General features: G+C 40.3%; 1 protein-coding gene across 9 annotated transcripts in view; it reads left to right on the top strand.

The window, feature by feature from the left end:
• MACF1 (microtubule actin crosslinking factor 1) overlaps positions 1-22,313 on the top strand; it is a 327,256-nt gene that overhangs the window by 165,169 nt on the left and 139,774 nt on the right. For all 9 annotated transcript variants that reach the window (XM_049695358.1, XM_049695322.1, XM_049695320.1 and 6 more), the window contains exons 20-30: positions 269-394; positions 2,884-3,036; positions 4,483-4,637; positions 8,133-8,259; positions 8,659-8,842; positions 9,259-9,428; positions 15,026-15,204; positions 16,517-16,655; positions 17,320-17,513; positions 18,748-18,910; positions 19,724-19,807. In XM_049695358.1, coding sequence (XP_049551315.1) covers positions 269-394; positions 2,884-3,036; positions 4,483-4,637; positions 8,133-8,259; positions 8,659-8,842; positions 9,259-9,428; positions 15,026-15,204; positions 16,517-16,655; positions 17,320-17,513; positions 18,748-18,910; positions 19,724-19,807 — 1,674 coding nt within the window. The remainder of the gene's footprint in view (positions 1-268; positions 395-2,883; positions 3,037-4,482; positions 4,638-8,132; positions 8,260-8,658; positions 8,843-9,258; positions 9,429-15,025; positions 15,205-16,516; positions 16,656-17,319; positions 17,514-18,747; positions 18,911-19,723; positions 19,808-22,313) is intronic.

Genomic DNA, 22,313 nt, shown 5'->3' with positions numbered 1-22,313 from the left:
CTTTTTATGAAATAAACCTGACAGTCAAGTGCTGCCACTAGCCAAAACTCAAGGGGAAAGATCAGTGATTTCTGAGGAGTGAAGCAGACTAAGTGTTCTGTTGGGTTCAGTGGGCTTTGTGGCAGTTGTCACTACTGTTTCCCTGGCATGGCATTTTGTAATCCAGGATTGTGTAATCAGCAGGCATGGTAAGGTTGTTTTTTCTCCATTATCATCTTGGTGTTGTGATGTATTGAGCACAAGGCACCCCTCCCTCTTATCCCCACAGTTCTTCAGTGACGCTCGAGACCTGGAGTCATTCCTGAGGAACCTCCAAGAATCCATCAAACGGAAGTACTCCTGCGACCACAGCACCAGCTTGTCCCGCCTGGAGGACCTGCTGCAGGACTCCATGGTGGGTGTTGCATCAGTGGGATGATTGCTTCTGAGAAACAGAGTAAACCCTTTCAGCTGCTGCTCTTTATATCCTTGAAAGTGCCAGGGCTGTGGGTCACCATGACAAAGTTTGGCTCACGTTCAATTAGAATTTAATCTGTGTTGTTCTTTTCCTTTTTTCTTTTCTTAAAGAAGTTGCTAATGAGTCCTTTGGGTATGCTGTTGAAGTAAGGGCCTAGCCATGTGCCCCTGAGGCACGTAGTGCTCATCAAAGTTTCTTTGCATTGTTCCTATTTTAATTCAGTCGTTGGAGCCAAAGATGGGGGTGTAGAGCATGAAAAATAGGGTTGACGGGATTAGCTGACACCAAATTCTTTTTCACTCTCTCATGCAAAGAGAATAAAACAAAACACCAAGGAACTAGACCTGAGCCAATTTTTTCCTCCTTGGGAATTTTCTTTTGGTAATGATGAGGTATTTGAAACATTAAAGTCTTATGTAGGTGTAATGCAGTATTTGCTCAGTTTATTTATGTAGTGGTATTAACTTTTTAAAAATAGTTTTGCAAGTAGTATTTAATCCAAATCAGTTTTACATTTATTTTCTCCGGTGAACTATTCCTTCAGGGGTGGTGGTAGTCAAATCACCAGCAGACTACTTACAGTTATTGAGCATATATTACAGAGTTCACAAGACAGGGCTCTAGCTACAACTCTGATTAAGATGGAAATGTATATGTAATAGGGAAATTACTTTTCCTGTGTGAGAAATGCGGGTAGTCTCACATTTCAGTAGAAAATTATAAATAAGAGAACCAGAATAACCCAAAACAGTGTCATTTTATTTGTGGGTGAGACTTGGGAATTAGTGAACATGAGTTGATTTTTTAAAAAACACTTTCAGGTATTGTAAAGCTATGAATGGGTTTAGAGTCAGTGTTTCACCTGAGCAAATAACCTGTGAATTTAATTAATTTGGAATGAAGGGTAAAGACCTGACTTTTCCGATGTTGTCTCTAGAATGTCGCTCTTAGAGGTACATCAAGTATGAAGGAGGAATCTAATAATCCGTGGCTATTATCTCCTCCCTCCCACAGAGTACCTTCCTGTCATAGGGTAACTCCTCTGCAATTGTTGTCATATCTTCTCTTCTCGAGGGTCGCTGCTCTGTTCCCTCCTCTCCAGGTCAGGGGCATCGGGTTGGCGGCGTCATCGGGGCATGAAGTCACCTGGGTCTGCTCCTCAGCTTGTCCTCAGCTTGTCCGTCAGGTTCGGGAGCATCTGTCGTGGCTTCTGGTTCTTTTCAGACCTTTTACCACGCTGAGCACTTGGTCTCTGGAGCTTGAGACGTTTGGCTGTGGGTTAGACAGAAATTGACATCTTTATTGCAAGGAAACTGAAATGGGTAGACCAGCTCTCAAGAATGGAACAGTGTGGCTGTCTCCCTGACCTATTCCATTCCTCTTTCTTAACTAATAAGTTAAAGTTGTATTTCTTCCAATCATGCTCCCGGGGACAGGCACAGGTAGTTTATTTAAGCATTTCTTTTTATTTACTTGCATATTCTTAATTCTTTAATGGCATTTCTTAACATTATTAACTCTTTACTCTCATCACGTCTACTTCCATCCTAAGAAAGCCCTCTTCTGGGGACTTTTTATACCTCAAAATGGGCTTGAAACATCCTGGTTAAGAGATAAAGCTTATCTTTTACTCTTTAATGGAATTGGTAGTAGATTGCTACCCATTTCGTTGACAAGAAGTTCATTAGTTTTTAAGAAAATTGGGTTTGCAGAGACTTGAGTATTTCAATTTTGCATGAGACCTCTTTCAAATCAAATTTATATAAATACAGCACAGCAAGACTCTAAAAGGTAAACCTTAAGTCATTTGTCCCAGTACCTTCACCAACAGCATTGGTTTATAGATTGTTGGTTGAAGAGCTAAGATCTTTCTCTAGAAAGTTTGATTCAATTTAATAAAGTAAAATATTTGTAATAGAGCTTGGGAGATAACATTATTAAATAAAAAATGTAAAAGAGTATAACCTCTAACTTCTCCTAAGCAGAGAGGCAAGAACTGGCTTCTACCAGTGACAAATTTAATAATAATAACAACCACAGCCTAGTTATTATCATTGTTTTTAACTTCCATGTTCTCTGAACCTTATTTGGCAAAATCCTTTGTTAGCTGTATAGCTGTATTTGGCAGCTAGAAATTCTTTTTTTTAAAATTTATTTATTATTTGTTTTTGCATGTGGCTTTATGGTTCATTGAAAAAGACACAGGGAGAAAGCTGCAGAATTTGAGTATAAAAGCGCTTGGTAGCAGACAGAAGCATCCTCTCCTGTTTTCTTTATCCCTGTGTTTCTAAGATGGCTCCACCAAGGATCCCTACTTAACCGAGAAGTGACATTCTCGGAGGGAGTGGAGCATTCAGTTTTCTTTGTTGACTGAGTCTCCCAAGGAGCAACATTAATGTCTTTTTCGTTTTCTTCCCATTTTGTAGGATGAAAAGGAGCAGCTTATACAGTCCAAGAGTTCCGTGGCCAGTCTTGTTGGGAGATCAAAATCCATTGTTCAGCTAAAGCCACGCAGTCCCGACCACGTGCTAAAGAGCACCATTTCCATCAAGGCCATCTGTGACTACCGGCAGATCGAGGTGAGGAGGTGGAAAGGGTACTTCCCGCTCCAGAAGGAAGCAAGGGAGAAGGGAAGCCTTCAGTTAGGGTTATGATAACAGGGAAAGGTCAAATGATAGAGTTCTTCTATTAGAACTTAAACACGCTCAAATCTCTTCTATCATGAAAAAAATAAGCCTCAACTCTATGATCTTGACCTGCTCCCTGCCTCAGTAATTGCCATCATGATCCACCCAGTTGCCTAAGTGTAGATAGAAACGGTGCTTTGTAGCACCTGGGAGAGATCCATGACTCCTCCCCTCTTAGACCCCACAGCTAGTAGGACTATCAAGTCAGTAGTATCAATACCTTGTAAATAAGTATCCCTCAAGTGTACTTCTTTCTGTCCCTGCTGCTACTACAAGTTATACCCTGTTTCTTTCACTTGGATCATTACATCAGCCTACCCATTCAGTGCATTCTTTATCCTACCACCAGTATGGTCTTTTTAAAAATTAATTTTGTTTTGGCCACGCCGCACAGCATGTGGGATCTTAGTTCCCTGACCAGGGATCGAACCCACGCCCCCTGCAGTGGAAGCGCAGAGTCTTAACCATTGGACCGCGCCAGGGAAGTCCAGCGTGACTTTTTTTTTTTTTTAACATCACTCCCCTGCCTAAGTCTTACAACAATTCCCCATTTCTGTGTAGAAAGTCTAAATTCCTTAATGTGGCTTTAAGGTCCTGAATAATCTCTTTACCTCTCTAACCAGGACTGGGCCTCGTGCCTTCCATGCATTCCCTGGTAAATTGCATTTGTCACACAGTGTTGTAACCAAATACTGCATCAGAATATGTGGAATATAGACCATGGTTGTTGGCTTACCATTTTTAACCTCTAATGGCATGGCATACTTCCAAGCACGTAATAGGCTCAATAATATTTGTTATACAAAGGAACAAATGAACTTTTCCTGTACTTTTCTTTGTCTCAGTATTTCTGTCTATAAAATAGAGATGATATTGTTGGTTACTCGTCTCCTAAGAGAAAGAATTGGTGATTTCAAAGGCTTAAACATTTCAGGGATTTGGGTGGGGTGACAGGAAGGGAGGAGGAAGAAGTATCAGAAATACAGAGTTGTGAGTATTATGTCCCTTTAAGTTTTACCCTGTTGGTTGTAGGTTCAGAGAGATTGCTCTTGCAGGTCTTACAGTCTCCTTATAAATTTCATATACTGTGTTACTTGACATGTAACAGGCATTTAATAAACACTTGATTTATTTCATTTCACAGCCTTCCCTAGGTTGTTTATTTATACACATTATCCTTTTGTCTAAATCAGAAACTCTCCCTAGGTGATCTCCAAATGATTGGAGATCTCCAAAACAGTTTTTCCTTAAGGATTTCATAGCCTTGGGATCAGCCACCAGGTAATAATAGGTTGTTGGTTTATCCATTAGCAATGATTTGTAACTTTGTCTCTTCAGATCACTATTTGCAAGAATGATGAGTGTGTGTTGGAAGATAATTCACAGAGGACCAAGTGGAAAGTGATCAGCCCCACAGGGAATGAGGCAATGGTACCATCAGTCTGCTTCCTTATCCCCCCACCCAATAAGGATGCCATTGAGATGGCCAGCAGGTAACTCAGCTCAACTGCCACTCTGTACTTCCACCTCTGCTCTTTGGCTGGGTGAACTGATGGAGGTTATGAATCTGCGTTTGTGATTTTGAACAGAGAGACCAAGTTTTGAAGATTCTTCTGGGAAAGACCTCCTATTACGATATCAAGTCTTGCCCTGCCAGCCACATAGTAGATTTTCAGTAAATGCTATGGTCAATTGAGATATATTCAGTGATAATTCTTTTTTTAAAAAAAAAATCTTTATTGGAGTATAATTGCTTCACAATACCTTGTTAGTTTCTGTTGCACAACAAAGCGAATCAGCCATATGCATACACATGTCCCCATATCCCCTCCCTCTTGAGCCTCCCTCCCATCCTCCCTATCCCACCCCTCTAGGTCATTGCAAAGCACCGAGCCAATCCCCCTGTGCTATGCTGCTGCTTCCCACCAGCCAACTATTTTACATTCGGTCGTGTGTATGTGTCGATGCTACTCTCACTTTGCCCCAGCTTCGCCTTCCCACCCCATGTCATCAAGTCCATTCTCTATGTCTACCTCTTTATTCCTGCCCTGCAACTAGGTTCATCAGTACCTTTTTTTTCCTTTCTTTTTTTAAGATTCCATATATATGCATTACGTACGGTATTTGTTTTTCCTTTCTAACTTACTCCACTCTGTATGACAGACTCTAGGTCCATCCACCTCACTACAAATAACTCAATTTCGTTTCTTTTTATGGCTGAGTAATATTCCATTGTGTATATGTGCCACATGGAACCAACCTAAATGTCCATTGACAGGTGAATGGGTAAAGAACAGTGATAATTCTTTTTTAAATAATTCTTGGTTATAAACAGTTTACTCTCAGTTGATTTTTGTACTGACAGCTAACTTTCTTCTTTATATTTTATTGAAATACGTATAAAGATTTTAAAAAGTTGAATTATACCACAAAACTTACAGTAAAAACTAGCAATCACCTCCCCCACCCCAGAGTTCTGCTTCCCAGAGTGAACTATTTTCAACTCTTTGAGCAGATTTTTCTGGTTTTTAACATCAAATGTCTAAATAATGTGATTTTTTTCCTGTTACTTAATTTTTTTTCAACTTTGGAAATTATTGACTTCTTACTCTAGGAAATTAATGGTTTTCTACACACCTGTAATTCACTTCTCCTTTACCCATCTTCCAAATGTAGTTATGTCATGATTTTTGTTTAAAATCGGTATCTTGTTTGTTATTTTTACATTAAGTTGTTTACAGCTGAACTGCGTAGTACTCTAGGGCATATTGTAAGCCTTACCCAAGCATGTCTTACCTCTCTAAATCATCCTTTGCCACTGTCCTTGCTTGCGCTCAGCTCCAGTTTCTCAAGCACCACAAGCATACTCTTGCCTCAGGGCCTTTGCATTTCCTCTGCTTGCTTCATATATTGACGTGATTCACTCCCTCACATCTTTAGTTCATCTAATCACATTCATATACTACCACCCCACTCACTGCCTATCACTCTCTGTCTCCTCTCCCCATCAGAACACTTTATTTTTCTCCAGAACACTTAATACTGTCCAAAAGATTATAAATTTGTTTATTGCCTTTCTCCTCCCCTTAGAAGTTCTAAAAGAATAGATTTTTGTCTGTTTTGTTTACCTCTGTATCCTCATCACCTAGAACCTGACGTGTAGTAGGTACTCAATACATGGTTGTTAAAGAAAAGAATGAACGAGTTAGGTGATTGAATATATGTATGAACAAATTATTTTGTATAACTTTATGTTTCCTTAGAGCTGATAATTGTTTTGTTTTTAAGTTTGCTTAGTTGTCTATTTGTATCTTATGAATTTATTCCCAAACTCTCCTATTTTACTGTAAAAGCCTTCTTAGTATGGCCAAACACCAGGTAATTTTCAATTTTATTTTCTCTTGGAAACGTCTCTTCTGAACCATTCTGTCTTCCTTTTCCAGTCTGAACCTGCTCTGTAGGCCTGCTTCATTACTGCCTCCCTGTCATTTCCCTTCATCTTCACCCTGAAGATTCCCTTTACATCTCTTCTGTGTTGGACCCTCTGCTTCCTAGATTCTAAGTCTTATTTATTGGTTTATTCCCTGGTTTGGGAGAGTATGCTCTCCAGTAGCTTGCTGAAAAAAGTGCAGGAGAAGTAAATTTTTTGAATCCTGTCATATCTGAAAATGTCTTTCTTCTCCCTTCATAATGAATTGGTCAGTTACAGAATTCTTCTGGAAATTCTTTTCAGTCTGAACCTTGAAGGCTCTGTCCCACTGTTTTCCAGCATCCAGGGTTTGTTGTTGAGAAGTACAGTACAATTATCATTCTTCATCATTCTTTAAGTTTATGTAACTGTAAAATTCCCCTTTTGTAGTGAGCAATACTGTTATTTTGACAAATGCATAGAATTGTGTCCTCTATCACAGTTGTGATACAGGACAGTTTGACACTTTAACCTTTTGAATGAAATCTTTATCTCTCTGAAGATTTTAAACTCCTCTCTGTCTTTAATCTTTGAAGGGGATGCTGTGTCTTCAGGTGAGCCTTTCTTGTGCTAACCCTGAACACAAACCGGAAACTCATATCTTTCAGATCTGGGGAAATTTTTCTTGGATTATTTCTTTAATTATTTCCTTTTCTATGTTTGTTTTCTGTTCTCGCTTTCAAGAACTCCCATTTGTCAGCTATTGGACCTCCTAACTGTTTCTCTCATTTTCTCTTATTTTCTTTCTGTTTTTTATTTCTTTGTATTTTTATTTTTCTTTGAGATTTCCTGAACTTTTATTTCAACCTTACAGTCATTTTAGTGGGATTTTTGGAAAATGGAAAGATAAACTAATGGGTTTAATGTCTGACATCCTAGCTTCTAGTTTTCCATCCTATTCTATATATCTTACATTTTTTAACTTGAAGAAATTCAAGGTAATTTGGTGTGTGTCGAGTGTGTCTGTGTATCTGAGTTTGTAAGTCATCCGTAAGTTGAGATTGAGTTAGGCATGGGATGCTAAGAAAAAGATCTTCTCAAGCTCTTCACACTACAAGTTTCGTTTTATATGCCAGGTGAACTTCTTAAATTGCTATTAACTTTTAAACATTTTAGCAGTTTTGTAAAAATATAGAACACAGCAAATCGCTTTTTAAGCATTGTTGTCATTTTTTCAGCAATTTCAAATGGAGTTATTTTGTCTCTATTTTTCTCTGTCATTGCTTTCCCTGGGTATTCCTCTCTCTAACTTCTCATAATTATATTACATTCAGGTAACATTTATGAGATTGCTAAATATGTGCTGACATAATGTATAGAATAGTGTAGCAAATTGCTTGAGCATCTCAATTTATTTAGGTCTAAAGATTCCTGTGTTGTTAGTATTTGACTTGTTGCCTTTCTCTGCTCAGCATATAAGCTCAGTTCTGCTAAGGCAATCACATTTTTTCCTTAGAAGGTCTCTAGTGTGGAGCTGAAGCCTTAGAAAAGCTATAGCCAGGTTCTGTGTTGTTTGTAGGGTGGAGCAGTCTTATCAGAAGGTGATGGCCCTTTGGCATCAGCTACATGTTAACACCAAAAGCCTTATCTCCTGGAACTATCTGAGGAAGGACCTTGACCTTGTAAAGACCTGGAACCTGGAAAAGGTAATTATGACAGCTTTACCGCAGGCTCATAACCTATTGGCAGGTTTTTTTTCGGAAGGAACTTCTTACTGTGAGACTCCTCCTCACCCAATTGGTGTAAAATGGAGTCAGGGATACTGTTTTGGGGTTAGGGGCTTGAGGCTCTTAGGAACCAGAAACTTTTGCATAAGTGTGTGGAGTAGGGGAATACTGGTGAATTAACCATCATTAAGGCTTACATCCAAGAGGGCACAAAGAGTGCTTCTCAGATACTAGTAACATCCTGTTTCTTGATCTGAATGCTGATTTCATGGACAGGTTCAATTTGTGAAAAGTCAGCGTGTTTATAATTATGGTTTGTGCACTATTTTGTATTACGTTCCCATTCCACTGAAATGTCCTCTGGCTTTTTCTCTGCAGCTCCGCTCCTCAGCACCTGGGGAGTACCACCAGGTTATGAAGAACCTGCAGGCCCACTACGAAGACTTCCTGCAGGAGAGCCGTGACTCAGCGCTCTTCTCAGTGGCTGATCGTCTGCGCTTGGAAGAGGAGGTGGAGGCTTGTAAAACCCACTTCCAGCACCTGATGAAGTCCATGGAGAATGGTGTGTGCCTTGGGAAGAGGGAGAGGGAAGTGGAATGGGAGCCCTGAAGGGTGCTGCTGGACCCTTCATATACTCTAGACAGCAGCATCACCACCTTTTTACCACTTGAGTTGCTAAAAAACTTGAGATAGAGAAAAACTTGTAGAGATGAATTCTCAAAATGAGATCATGGAAGAAGAGGCCATATTTCATTCATTATTGCTTATCAACCTATCACATTTTCCTGTGGAAATTACGTGTTTGGATCCTTAAAGAGTAGTATATGATGCAGGGAGTTTGGGAACAGGCAGAAGGTTCCCCACATAAGGCCTTGCTTTCATTCATGGAATATCAGGTCTGCTGGAACCAGTGTTGTTCTCAGGTTTGCTGATCTCTGTTGTCGTGCTTAATGGTCTTCTGTGCTTGTGCATTCACAGAGGACAAAGAGGAAACTGTGGCCAAGATGTACATTTCAGAGCTGAAGAATATCCGGCTGCGCCTGGAGGACTGTGAACAGAGACTAATCAAGCGAATTCAATCCCCTGCCAGCTCTAGGGCTGACAGAGATGCCCGGCAGGACAGTGCATTAAGGATCGCAGAACAAGAGGTAAGCCCTAAGAGCAGCGGGTGCTGGATGCAGAGTAAACAGTTTCAGAATGAATTGGAGGGCAAGAGAGTCTGGCTCCTAAGGAATAAGGCAGCAGATTCATGGCAATCCTACTCCAGAATTCTTCCCTGAAGCCTGTAAATGCCTTTCACCCATGGAAAAGCGTAGTTTCAGCTCCCAGGATATTGCTGAATGTTGATTAGTTTCCTACACAGTTGGGAAGGCAGACACTGGCAAATTGTTCTCAGCGCTGCTTTTGGACTACATATTTTAAGACTACTTAGAGATGCTGCTCTCTGCTCTCTCCCTTATATGTATTGATGTGTATTATATTCTGTGACACGGTTACTGTCAGTCACATGACTCCAAAAATAGTAAGGAAAGACTCAGATTCTACTATGGCTCTGGTACACACTTCTCTATGACTGAGCAAATTCTCTTCCTTAGTTTCCTTTCTTATAAAATGGAGATAGTAATATATGAGTCACACAAGTTGTTTTGAAAATTAAGTGATATGGTACATATGAGCTTCCTGGAAAAGTAGAATGCTGTAAAAATATGGGGTTGTATTCTTGACATAAAAGAAGCAAATATTAATTGCTTTATTAAGTTCTCATGGGCATGCAAAGAAAGTAAGCCAAAGCTCCTTGCTTTTGGCTCCTAGTGTAAAGAAGAAGAAAAGGTTAAAGTTACAGTTAGAGACTTCAAGTATAAGAGATGTCATAAGATAGTACCTAGTGTACTTCCAGATTGCCAAGCAAACATTGCTGTAGGAATGTGGAGTGTTACTGGAACATTTCTACTTGGGGTGTGATGAGGGAGCTCTATGAAGAATGTTAGATTTGATCTGGGAGGTTAAAGTAAATGGAAAGCAATGCCTAATGAGGAGTGAGTTTTCTCAACTTGAGAAATTTCTCAGTAATTCCTAAGCCTGAAGAAGAGGATGTGAGCCCAGTATAATTTCTTTTGGTCAAGAAGGATCTAATATGTCTGTGTGAGGCATGTCATATGTACCTGCAATTCTCATATTAAAGTGTTTTTACTCTTCTGTAGTCATGCAAAATAGGTCAGTCAAAGAAATACAGGTTAATATTGAGCTCTTCTAAAGGACCTTTTTTTAAAAAAAAATTATTTTGGAATAGATTCAGATATAGAGAAAAGTTTTTATTCTCATATAACCGTCACCTAGATTCCATAAATGTTAACATTTTTCTACATTTGCTTTATCATTTTTTCTACATATGTATACATAATATTGATAATAATCTTTTTTTTTTTTTGAGAGTAAGTTCCAAACATGGTGCTCCTTTACCCCTGTATAGTTCTATGTGCATTTCCAAAAACAAGGATAGTCTCACATAACCATGGGACAGTGATTAAAATCAGGAAGTGAATATTGGTATAATACTGTTATCCAAGACCTTAATTGAAATTTCTTCAGTTGACCTAATAAATGGCTTTTTGAGTAGTACCCCCACTCCCATGATTCCCCCCCAAAAAAAGAATATTTTGGTGTAGGATTCAGTGCAGTATCCCACATTGCATTTAGTTGCTGCGTCTCTTTAGATTTCTTAACCTGAAACAATTTCTTGATTTTTCATCATCTATCATGACCTTAATATTTTTGCAGAGTGCAGCCCATTTATTTTATAGAATGCCCCCTATTTGTGTTTATCTAAGGCTTCTTCAAGATTAAATATAGGTTACACATTTTTGGCAGGAATACCATAGAAGTGATAGTATGTCCTTGGTGCATCCTGTCAGGAGGCATGTGATGTTGATTTGTCCCATTACTGGTGATAGCTTTTATCACTTGTTGCTGTTTTCCTCATTGTGATTACTAAGTATCTTGTGAGGAGATACTTTGAGACTATGTAAATATCCTGTTTTACATCAAACTTTCACCAAACTGTTACAGTATCTATTGTTCTTTTTTTTTTTGATTCTTTTAAATCTTTATTGGAGTATAATTGCTTCACAATACTGTGTTAGTTTCTGTTGTACAACAAAGTGAATCAGCCATATGCATACATACATCCCCATATCCCCTCCGTCTTGAGCCTCCCTCCCTCCCTCTCTATCCCACCCCTCTAGGTCATTGCAAGCACCGAGCTGATCTCCCTGTCCTATGCTGCTTCTTCCCAGTAGCTAACTATTTTACATTTGGTAGTGTATATATGTCCATACTAGATACTACTCTCACTTCGCCGCAGCTTCCCCCTCCCCCGCCGTGTCCTCAAGTCCATTCTCTATGTCTCTGTCTTTATTCCTGCCCTGCTAGCAGGTTCATCCTGCCCTGCTACTAGGTTTGTTTGTTTGTTTTTTTAGATTCCATATATATGTGTTAGCATATGGCATTTGTTTTTCTCTTTCTGACTTACTCCCATCTGTATGACAGACTCTAGGTCCATCCACCTCACTACAAATAACTCAATTTCATTTCTTTTTATGGCTGAGTAATATTCCATTGTATATATGTGCCACATCTTTATCCATTCATTTGTCAGATGGACATTTAGGTGGTTTCCATGTCCTGGCTATCGTAAATAGTGCTGCAATAAACATTGTGGTACAATGTCTCTCTTTTTTAAAAAATTTATTTATTTATTTATTTATTTTTGGCTGTATTGGGTCCCCATTTCTGTGTGAGGGCTTTCTCTAGTTGTGGCAAGCGGAGGCCACTCTTCGTCGCGGTGCGTGGGCCTCTCACTATCATGGCCTCTCTTGCTGCAGAGCACAGGCTCCAGATGCGCAGGCTCAGTAGTTGTGGCTCACGGGCCCGGCTGCTCCATGGCACGCAGGATCTTCCCAGACCAGGGCTCGAACCCATGTCCCCTGCATTGGCAGGCAGACCCTCAACCACTGCGCCACCAGGGAAGCCCACAATGTTTCTTTTTGAATTATGGTTTCTCAGGGTATATGCCTGTGTGGGATCGCTGGGCCATATATTAGTTCTATTTTTAGTTTTTAAAGGAACCTCCATACTGTTCTCCATAGTGGTTGTATCAGTTTACATTCCCACCAACAGTGCAGGAGGCTTCCCTTTTCACCACACGCTTTCCAGCATTTATTGTTTTTAGATTTTTTGATAATGGCCATTCTGACTGGTGTGAGGTGATAACCTCAATTGTAGTTTTGATTTGCATTTCTCTAATAATTAGTGATGTTGAGCATCTTTTCATGTGCCTCCTGGTCATCTGGACATCTTCTTTGGTGAAATGTCTATTTAGGTCTTCCACCCATTTTTTAATTGAATTGTTTGTTTTTTTGATACTGAGCTCCATGAGCTGTTTGTATATTTTGGAGATTAATCCTTTGTCTGTTGTTTCATTTGCAAATATTTTCTCCCATTCTGAGGATTGTCTTTTTGTCTTGTTTATGGTTTCCTTTGCTGTGCAAAAGCTTTTAAGTTTTATTGGGTCCCATTTGTTTATTTTTGTTTTTATTTCCATTTCTCTAGGAGGTGGGTCAGAAAAGATCTTGCTGTGGTTTGTGTCAAAGAGTGTATTTCCTATGTTTTCCTCTAAGAGTTTTATAGTGTCTGGTCTTACATTTATTCTTTAATCCATTTGGAGTTTATTTTTGTGTATGGTGTTGGGTAGTGTTCTAATTTCATTCTTTTACATGTAGCTGTCCACTTTTCCCAGCAGCACTTAATAAAGAGGCTGTCTTTTCTCCATTGTATGTTCTTGCCTCCTTTATTGTAAATTAGGTGACCATATGTGTGTGGGTTTATCTCTGGGCTTTCTATCCTGTACCATTGATCTATATGTTTTTGTGCCAGTACCATACTGTCTTGATTACTGTAGCTTTGATGTATAGTTTGAAGTCAGGGAGCCTGATTCCTCTGGCTCCGTTTTTCTTTCTCAAGATTGCTTTGGCTATTCAGGGTCTTTTGTGTTTCCATATGAATTGTAAAATTTTTTGTTCTAATTCTGTGAAGAATGCCATTGGTAGTTTGATAGGGATTGCATTGACTCTGTAGATTGCTTTGGGTGGTATAGTCATTTTCACAATGTTGATTCTTCCAATCCAAGAACATGGTATATTTCTCCATCTGTTTATGTCATCTTTGATTTCCTTCATCAGTGTTTTATAGTTTTCTGAGTACAGATCTTTTGCCTCCTTAGGTAGGTTTATTCCTAGGTATTTTATTCTTTTTGTTGCGAGGGTGAATGGAATTGTTTCCTTAATTTCTCTTTCTGATTTTTCATTTTTAGTGTATAGGAATCCAAGAGATTTCTGTGCATTAATTTTGTATCCTGCAACCTTAACAAATTCATTGATTAGTTCTGGTAGTTTTCTGACCAAGTTAATTATTAGTATGACTTTTGCCAAAAGGTGATTTTCTAATTCTGTCATTCCTTTTACATTTAAAATTTTCCATTCTATCAAAAGCGAAGCGCTTGCCTCCCCCGTTCCCTCCTTTCTTCCTTTGTTATGTCAGTATGAACTTATGGATTCTTATTTTAGTTCGGTGGTTTGTATAATAATTTGCTACTGTCTTTATTTTGATGTTCAAAATTTCCCAAATTTAGCCATTGGGAGCCCCTTCAAGCTGGGTCCTATGTCATTTTTTTTTTTTTTTAAGATGTTGGGGGCAGGAGTTTTAGTAATTTATTCATTTATTTTTGCTGTGTTGGGTCTTTGTTTCTGTGCGAGGGCTTTCTCTAGTTGTGGCAAGTGGGGAACCACTCATCATCGCGGTGCGTGGGCCTCTGACTATCGCGGCCTCTCTTGTTGGGGAGCACAGGCTCTAGACGCGCAGGCTCAGTAGTTGTGACTCGTGGGCCTAGTTGCTCAGTGGCATGTGGGATCCTCCCAGACCAGGACTCGAACCTGTATCCCCTGCATTAGCAGGCAGATTCTCAACCACTGCGCCACCAGGGAAGCCCCTATGTCATTTTAACATGCCCTCATCATTCTTTGAGTGCTTTCTTATTTCTCAATAAAACAGGATATTCTGGGTTCCTCTTGCCTTTACCAACCCCAACCCTAGAATCAGCGTCTCTCCTAGGAATCTTGCTTCCTTTAGGTTCCTTTATTTACAAACCAAGATCAGGTGCTGAGTGTGCTTATTTTTATTGGCGTGTCCGCTTCTAGGCCTGCTTAGCAGATAGAGCATACAAGTGATCACAAATTCATATATCTGTTTCCATCCAGTTCCAAACCAGTACCTCAGGGCTTATTCTGTTCTTTCCTTTTTCCAAATATGTAACTCCCCCAAGAATAAAAAACCTCCTTCACATTATCCACAGTAAATTTATTTATTGCTCAATTCTAACATGTACAGATAATGGTTTCAGAACTGCTAACTCATAGTGTTACAAAAAGCAAACCTACTAACTAGAGTTTAATGTAATTCTTTTTGTGTTTATCCTGAAGGTATGTCTATAGTCAATTCTGTGTTCAGAAGTTACTTGTCTGTATTCTTTCCCCAGCTCCCCCTGCATTGCTGTTTCCTAGTTGATTCCATCATTCTCCTATATATGGCATTTGGTTTGTTTCCAATATTTTGCTATTATGAACAAGGACTTCTTTTTAACTTCTTTGTTCAATTCTTTCTCTGTGTTTGTTGTGTGTCTTGTTCCTGACAGCACACCCAGGAGGATTTGCAGCTACTGAGGTCAGACTTGGATGCTGTTTCCACGAAATGCAGCAGCTTTCTCCATCAGTCCCCATCTGGTTCGAGTGTCCCAACTCTGCGCTCAGAACTCAGTCTGCTGGTGGAGAAAATGGAGCATGTGTATGGTCTCTCCACTGTCTATTTGAACAAGTGAGTGAGCTGAGAATTCGGGTCCAGAGGGCAATATTTTCGATTCAGATGAAAAAAGAAGTGCCTGGAATGTTTCATGAACAGTTCAGGGAGAGTGCACCCATAAAAAGAGCTTGTACCCATAAAAAGAGACCTTGGCTTTAGTTTCAAATAACAGGGAGTGGGTTCATTTGGTCTGCAATGAACAAATGCCAGGAATACAGAAGGGGAGTTGATTTACAGTTTTAGGACTATTTTGAACCACATTTCTGATTGATTAGATACCTCTTTTGAAAAAGAAAAAGGGACGCTAAAGAAAGAAAAATTTTCATCTAAACTAAATACTAGGCTTTGAGGGTCTTCCCTCTACCCACCCATCCCTACCCATGACCTTGAGAAGCAAGATCTTAGAGTCTTCATGATATTGAGTGGATTTCTGGCCTCATGCCTTTTTTCCCATGAGACCACCGTGTGTGTGTGTGTGTGTGTGTGTGTGTGTGTGTGTGTGTGTGTGTGTGTGTGTGTGTTTGTGTGTGTCCCAGTGCCACCCAGAACTTCATTTGTGTGTGTGTGTGTGTGTGTGTGTGTGTGTGTGTGGTACGCGGACCTCTCACTGCTGTGGCCTCTCTCGTTGCGGAGCACAGGCTCCGGACGCACAGGCTCAGCGGCTATGGCTTACGGTCCCAGCCGCTCCGCGGCATGTGGGATCTTCCCAGACCGGGGCACGAACCCATGTCCCCTGCATCGGCAGGAGGACTGTCAACCACTGCGCCACCAAGGAAGCCCCAGAACTTCATTTTTAATTAGCTTAAATTGGCGGCACTACACCATGCTTTCTTGTTTTTATGAAACCCTGTCGTTATTTAGTAATGGCGAAGTTGATCTTTTTTTAAAATAAATTTATTATTTATTTATTTATTTATTTTGTGCTGCATTGGGTCTTCGTTGCTGCACACGGGCGTTGTCTAGTTGCGGCCAGCAGGGGCTACTCTTCATTGTGGAGCGCCGGCTTCTCACTGTGGTGGCTTCTCTTGTTGTGGAGCACGGGCTCTAGGCGTGGGCTTCAGTAGTTGTGGCTCGTGGGCTCTAGAGCGCAGGCTCAGTAGTTGTGGCGCACAGGCTTAGTTGTTCCACAGCATGTGGGATCTTCCCGGACCAGGGCTCGAACCCGTGTCCCCTGCATTGGCAGGCGGATTCTTAACCACTGTGCCACCAAGGAAGGCTGCGAAGTTGATTTTGACAGTTACGTGTGGTGAATCTCTCTGTAGTGCTCCAGGTCTGTAGCTCAGCTTTTAAAATGTATGTATTAATGGAAGTGATTTTATCCTCACAGGCTAAAGACAATCAGTGTTATAGTGCGTAGCATCCAGGATGCTGAACTCTTAGTCAAAGGTTATGAAATCAAGCTGAGTCAAGAAGAAGCAGTACCAGCAGATCTCTCAGCTCTGGAGTCCCATCGGTCTACGTTACAGGTTGGTTGTTCTCAGTTCTTAGGTTGACTTAACGTATCCATAGCTTGGGGTTAGCAGAGAAATGCAGTTTTGGATGGCATGACACTGATGTAAGTTTGCATTTGAATTAGGCAGAATATCATACTTAATATCTTTTGATGTGGGTCCAAAGAAGAAAGGATTGAGAAATATGGTTAGCTAGAAAGGGGAGATAAAGGACTATGCTTCTCTATTTATTTCTTCCTATTTCTCCCCAGTAAAGTCATAGTTTAATTGGATATAATCAGTGGTTGTGCTATAAGTTTGTAAATCACTTAGCTGTTATCTCCTTTGATTTTCACAAGCAACTCTGTGAGGTAGATAGAGAAGGCATTTTTATCTCTATTTACATACAGAATACCAAGATTCAGATTGGCTAAGTGACTTATCATGGTTTCATAGCTTATAAGCGGTAGAGCCAGGTTTCAGACACAAGTTCTTTGCACATTTTCTGTACTCTACTGACTGGCCAGTTTGCATGAGGACTGTGGAGGCATTTCTGGCACAAACAGTATAGAGTCTAGGTTCCGAACCACAGATGTAATATGGAGCTGGCTGTAGACAACGTCCTTGTTTTTTACCTTAGTCTGAGTCCTTTTTTAGCGTGGAATATATTTAACCTGTTGCTGTGCTTGTGTTTTTATAGCACTGGCTCAGTGATGCGAAGGACAAGAATTCAGTGTTTTCAGTCCTGGATGAGGAAATTGCAAACGCCAAGGTGGTGGCAGAGCAGCTGAGTCGTCTGACCCCAGAGCGAAACCTGGATTTGGAACGCTATCAGGAGAAGGGCTCCCAGCTGCAGGAGCGTTGGCACCGGGTCATTGCCCAGCTCGACACCCGGTAAGTGGCGGCCCCACCCTTTTCTTCTCTTAGGGTTCAGGAGCCAGGTTTTAAACAAAAATAGAGTTATTTCTGTGTATGCTTGTTTAAAGGCAGGAATTGATAGGGAGGGGTAGAAATTAAGTGACAGTATACCTTCTAGACAACGTAAGTGCCAGGAGGTTGGGACCACCAACCCCAAAGCAGTCCTGAGGCTTGCTTTGGGGGCACAGTGATGGTCCTATTAGCAGTGCTTCTCCTGTGTCCCTGTTCTTAACCCATTTAAGCCATGATGACAGTGGTGTCTTAGAATATAGACTGGAAAGGTGACTTAATGATCTTTTCTCAAGGACAAAACCTGAGTTCTAGCTCTTGTTTTACTAGCTTTGAATCTTTTTTTTTTTTTTTTGGCTGTGCTGCACGTCATGCGGGATCTTAGTTCCCCGACCAGGGATTGAACCTGTGCCCCCTTACAGTGGAAGTGCAGAGTCTCAACCACTGCCATGCCGGGGAAGTCCCTAGCTTTGAATCTTAATATGAGTTATTATTCGTAGTGGGACTTTGTAGAATTTCTTGCTTCCTTTTCATTTGCTGATTTAGTGGTTTTTATTTGTTATTTGAAGTCCTGCTTTTGATGACTGATTTGAGTAGCAAAGATAGGAAGCTACCTATCTGAGGCTAGGCTAGTTAGGAAAATATATAGGAAGTGGGGTTATAGAGACTCAGATAAGCTTGGACTGATTCTCTATAATTGAATTACTATCCCAAGGCTAGTTAGACTAACAATAGTGGTATAGGAAGCTGTTACTGTAATTAACAGTTAATTACTAATATTTTTTACCCACTCCACCCCTACTTTTCTCCCCAAGAAACTACAGTGATTCATAAATCATAGCTGGAGTATTCTGACAGGTACTCTGTCATCAGGAGACAAAAGTGTACAGGCAGTACTACCTTATTGGCAACCTGGTAATCCTTGGCAACATAGGTGAAAAATTTGACAAGGATTATCATGGGATGCCAGGCCCCAAAGCCGATTCCAGGCCTAGCAGGGCACGACTGGCTTCTATTCACTTTTCACCCCATAGCCTGGTGGGTAAATGTATAGCTCCCACTCAGTGCTGCATTGCTCTTTCCTCAAAATAAAGATGTATCCTCTGTGGTTAAGCCCAACTGGGCTTGGAGGGAATTGCCTCATTTACTTAATTGTATTTATACCAAGATAACTGATAGCAGTTTCCCTTTGCTTCTGCAGCCAATCTGAGCTAGAAAGTATCCAGGAAGTTCTGGGAGATTACCGAGCCTGCCATGGAACTCTCATCAAATGGATTGAGGAAACCACTGCCCAGCAGGAAATGATGAAGCCAGGCCAGGCTGAGGACAGCAGAGTGCTATCCGAGCAGCTCAGCCAGCAGACGGTGGGTGTGGCCGTAGCCGAGTGGAAGTTGCTCGGGGGAAGCTAGCTCATCATAAAGAAGATGATATGCTAGCAATTAGCTTCCCTCCAATGTTAAGACATTCTGAGCTCCTTCTGAAAAGGGTTTAAGCAGGATGGGCTCTAGGTACTGGTTTTGCATTTAGGCCAGGTAACCTGTAAGGCCCCTTCCAGTCCTGAGTTTCTGTGAGTATATATTGAAAGCACTAGATGGGCAGAGTAGAATTATCTTGCTTTATTTTGTTTCTTGATATTACATTTTGTTTTGCTAGGATTAGAATATAGGGGAATGAAAACCCAGGGAAAGCTATGAGTGGAAGAAAATTATTTCATTCAAAGCAGTTTTTATTTGTTGGTATTTTGGGTTTTTTTGGGGTTTTTTTTTGGCTCCCTCACTCATTATGAGAACTTGAGCAAATTACTTAGTCTCTTAGTATTCTACTTTCCTTAACGATAAAACAGACATAGTCCATTATTTGTTCAACTGCCCTCCTGAGGTTTTTGTAGTTAGGATTAGATGAAATGATACATGTAAAATACTTAGAACGATGGTTTTCAAAGTGTGGACAACCAGAGTAGCAGCATCAGCATCACTTGGGAATGTGTTAGACATGCGAGTTCTCACACCCGAACCCAAATCTATCGAATCAGAAACTCTGGAGGTGGAACCCAGCAATCTATGCTTTATCCAGTGTTCTAGGTGATTCTGACGCAGCTAAGTTTTGAACATGGTAAATGCTCAGCTGTTTCAGTGATGATAATGACAATGATAAGGTTGTGATATTTTGGTTCCCAGGAGCTGTTTGCAGAAATCGAGAGAAATCAGACAAAACTGGACCAGTGTCAAAAATTTTCCCAGCAATACTCCACTATTGTAAAGGTAATGCTACCATATCCCAGAAGGAACGTAAATCGTCTCCAGCTTAGGAAGATCTGCATGTCACTATAGGTTTTGGTTTTGGACAAGTAAGCAGAGCTCTTCTGCTCCATCCTTAGGTTAATGCAGATGTGTGCTTCTCATGGCCACATATTTGGGGATGCTCAAAGAGGTACCAGACATCAGCTGAGATTTGAGGAGTCTCCATTTGGATGACCCATAGGCCTCTTAAACTTACCATGTGAAAAACAGAATGTTTGGGTTTTCTTCTCAAATATGCTTCTCACTATCTTGCATATCTCAGGAAATGGTGTCACCATTTTCCTAGTTGCTGAGGCAAAAAAACCCCCAAGAGTCATCCTTAACTCTTCTCTTTACCTTAAACTTTATGTTTAACAACAGTCTGGGAACAAATTGCTTCATCTTCCAGTATGTCCCGGATCTGACTACCCGTCATTGCCCCTCCCTCCTCCATTTTCCTGGTTCACATCTAAGTGAAGAATCTTCCATAGCCTGCTCCATTACTCTGCGCTGCTCTCTTGCTTCTGCTCCTGCCCTCACAAGCTATTTTCCCACACAGTAGCCAGACTCACTTTTTAGGAACATACCACACATCACAGAACCTCAGACACCATCGATTATAAGCCACATTATTTTATGCACTACCAAAAAGGGAGAAACTCCACCAATTATGCACATGTCAAGTAAGACATATTGCAAATTTTAGAGATACTAAAATGTAAGGGAAATGTGTACCTTACCATAGCTGAAACATGTATAGATTAGATCCTGTCACTCTTCTGCTCAGAACTGTCTCATGGCTTCATATCATACTTGTACTAAAATTTTAAATCCTTTTGTGGTTTATGAGGCTATGCAAGATCTGGCTCCCCACTCCCTATTTCTCTGATAAGGTCTTTAAAAAAAAATGACCTGAGATTCTCATATATTTATTTGTTTAACATGTGCCTTCCCACGAGAATGTAAGTTCAAGGGGAGCAAGGTTTTTTCTGACAAGCACATAGTCGGTGCTCAACAAATAGTTTTTTAAATGAATACATTTCTTCAGTTAATAACAGGAGACTTGGTGTCACAAAGAATTGCGTTCACATCCTAGCTTCACCATTTTCTAGGCTTAAGACTTTGAGCAAACACTTAGCCCCTCTGAGTTTCTGTTGCTATATCTACAAAATGTGAACAGTAACTACCTCACTTGTGATTGCAAAGTGTTTGCAACGATTAAATGGGATAATTTATACATAGGACAATGCCTCAAACTTAAAATACATTCAGTAAATGGTAGCACGTGTTTTTATTAATATTTTATTGTTACTATTTTTTTTTAATAGACTGCTTATGGAACTCATTCAGTATTTTCCTCCTGCCTAGAATTTTCAAAGTCGACAATAGAAAGCAAGACATTCTAGGCAAAAGGAACTGCATAATCAAAGGCATGGAGGAATAAAATCCAATGATTATATGAGGAAATAGCAAATTCTAGCAATTCTGGTATAGCTAGAAGGTGTACTTTACATGAGAAACAGTGATTGTGGAAAATGAGAGGGGAGATTGGGGCCAACCTTTGAAAGGCCTTGTTCAGTTCCTTTGTCTTTACCATCTGTTCTTTTTTTTTTTTTTTTTTTTTTTTAATAAGAAAGAGCTTAACGGGTTCTCAGAACTGACAGGTTATGGCCTGGGCAGCCTGAGCAAGAAGAGTGGCATCAGATAAAGCTGAACATGTAGACTGAGGGCTGGCTGGGGCTCACAGACATTTGGATTTTATTCTAAGAACATAGAGGAGTCAGCCAAGAAGTAAAATAGTAAGAAGTTAAGATAAATAATCTGAATAACATTTTATTTTTTTATTTTTTGGATTTCTTTTTTTTTTGAATTTCATTTTATTATTATTTTTAAACAGCAGGTTCTTATTAGTTATCCGTTTTATACAAATTAGTGTATGTATGTCAATCCCAGTCTGTTCTTGCTCCTCAAAACATGGTCTGTGAACCAAGAGCATCGACATCACCTGATAACTAGTCAGAAATGCAGAATCTTCAGCCTGCTGAATCAGGATCTGCATTTTAACAGGATCCCCAGGTGAATGTTGATATTTGAGAAGATCTTCTCTAGGTCACTGAGAACTTTCAAACAGAGGAACGAAGTGGTCACCTTTTTGACTTAGAAAAGTTATGCTACTAGCAGGACAGAAAATAAATTGGAGGTGAGACTCTAAGCAGGAGAGTAAGAGGCTATTGCACTGTCATGTGAGCTATGAAGAGGGCCTGGACCAAGGCAGCACTCTCAGGATTGCAGAGGAAGTGACAAGATAGCATGGTGACATGAGAAGAGTGTTGGTTTAGGGACGGAAGACAGATTCCAGTCCTGACTGTGTTGCTCACCCACTGAGTTAATTAGGGAAGCTCACTTCCTGTCTCCTGGCCTCAGTTGCCCCATGTGTGAGATGAAAGGATGGGGTCAGCACACAACAAACTGCAAATTCAGGAGCAGC

The sequence above is a fragment of the Orcinus orca genome, chromosome 1 (assembly GCF_937001465.1).
Source record: "Orcinus orca chromosome 1, mOrcOrc1.1, whole genome shotgun sequence".
Taxonomy (NCBI): Eukaryota; Metazoa; Chordata; class Mammalia; order Artiodactyla; family Delphinidae; genus Orcinus; species Orcinus orca.
The sequence above is the reverse complement of the archived record's forward strand: the minus strand, read 5'-3'. Positions and strand labels throughout refer to the sequence as shown.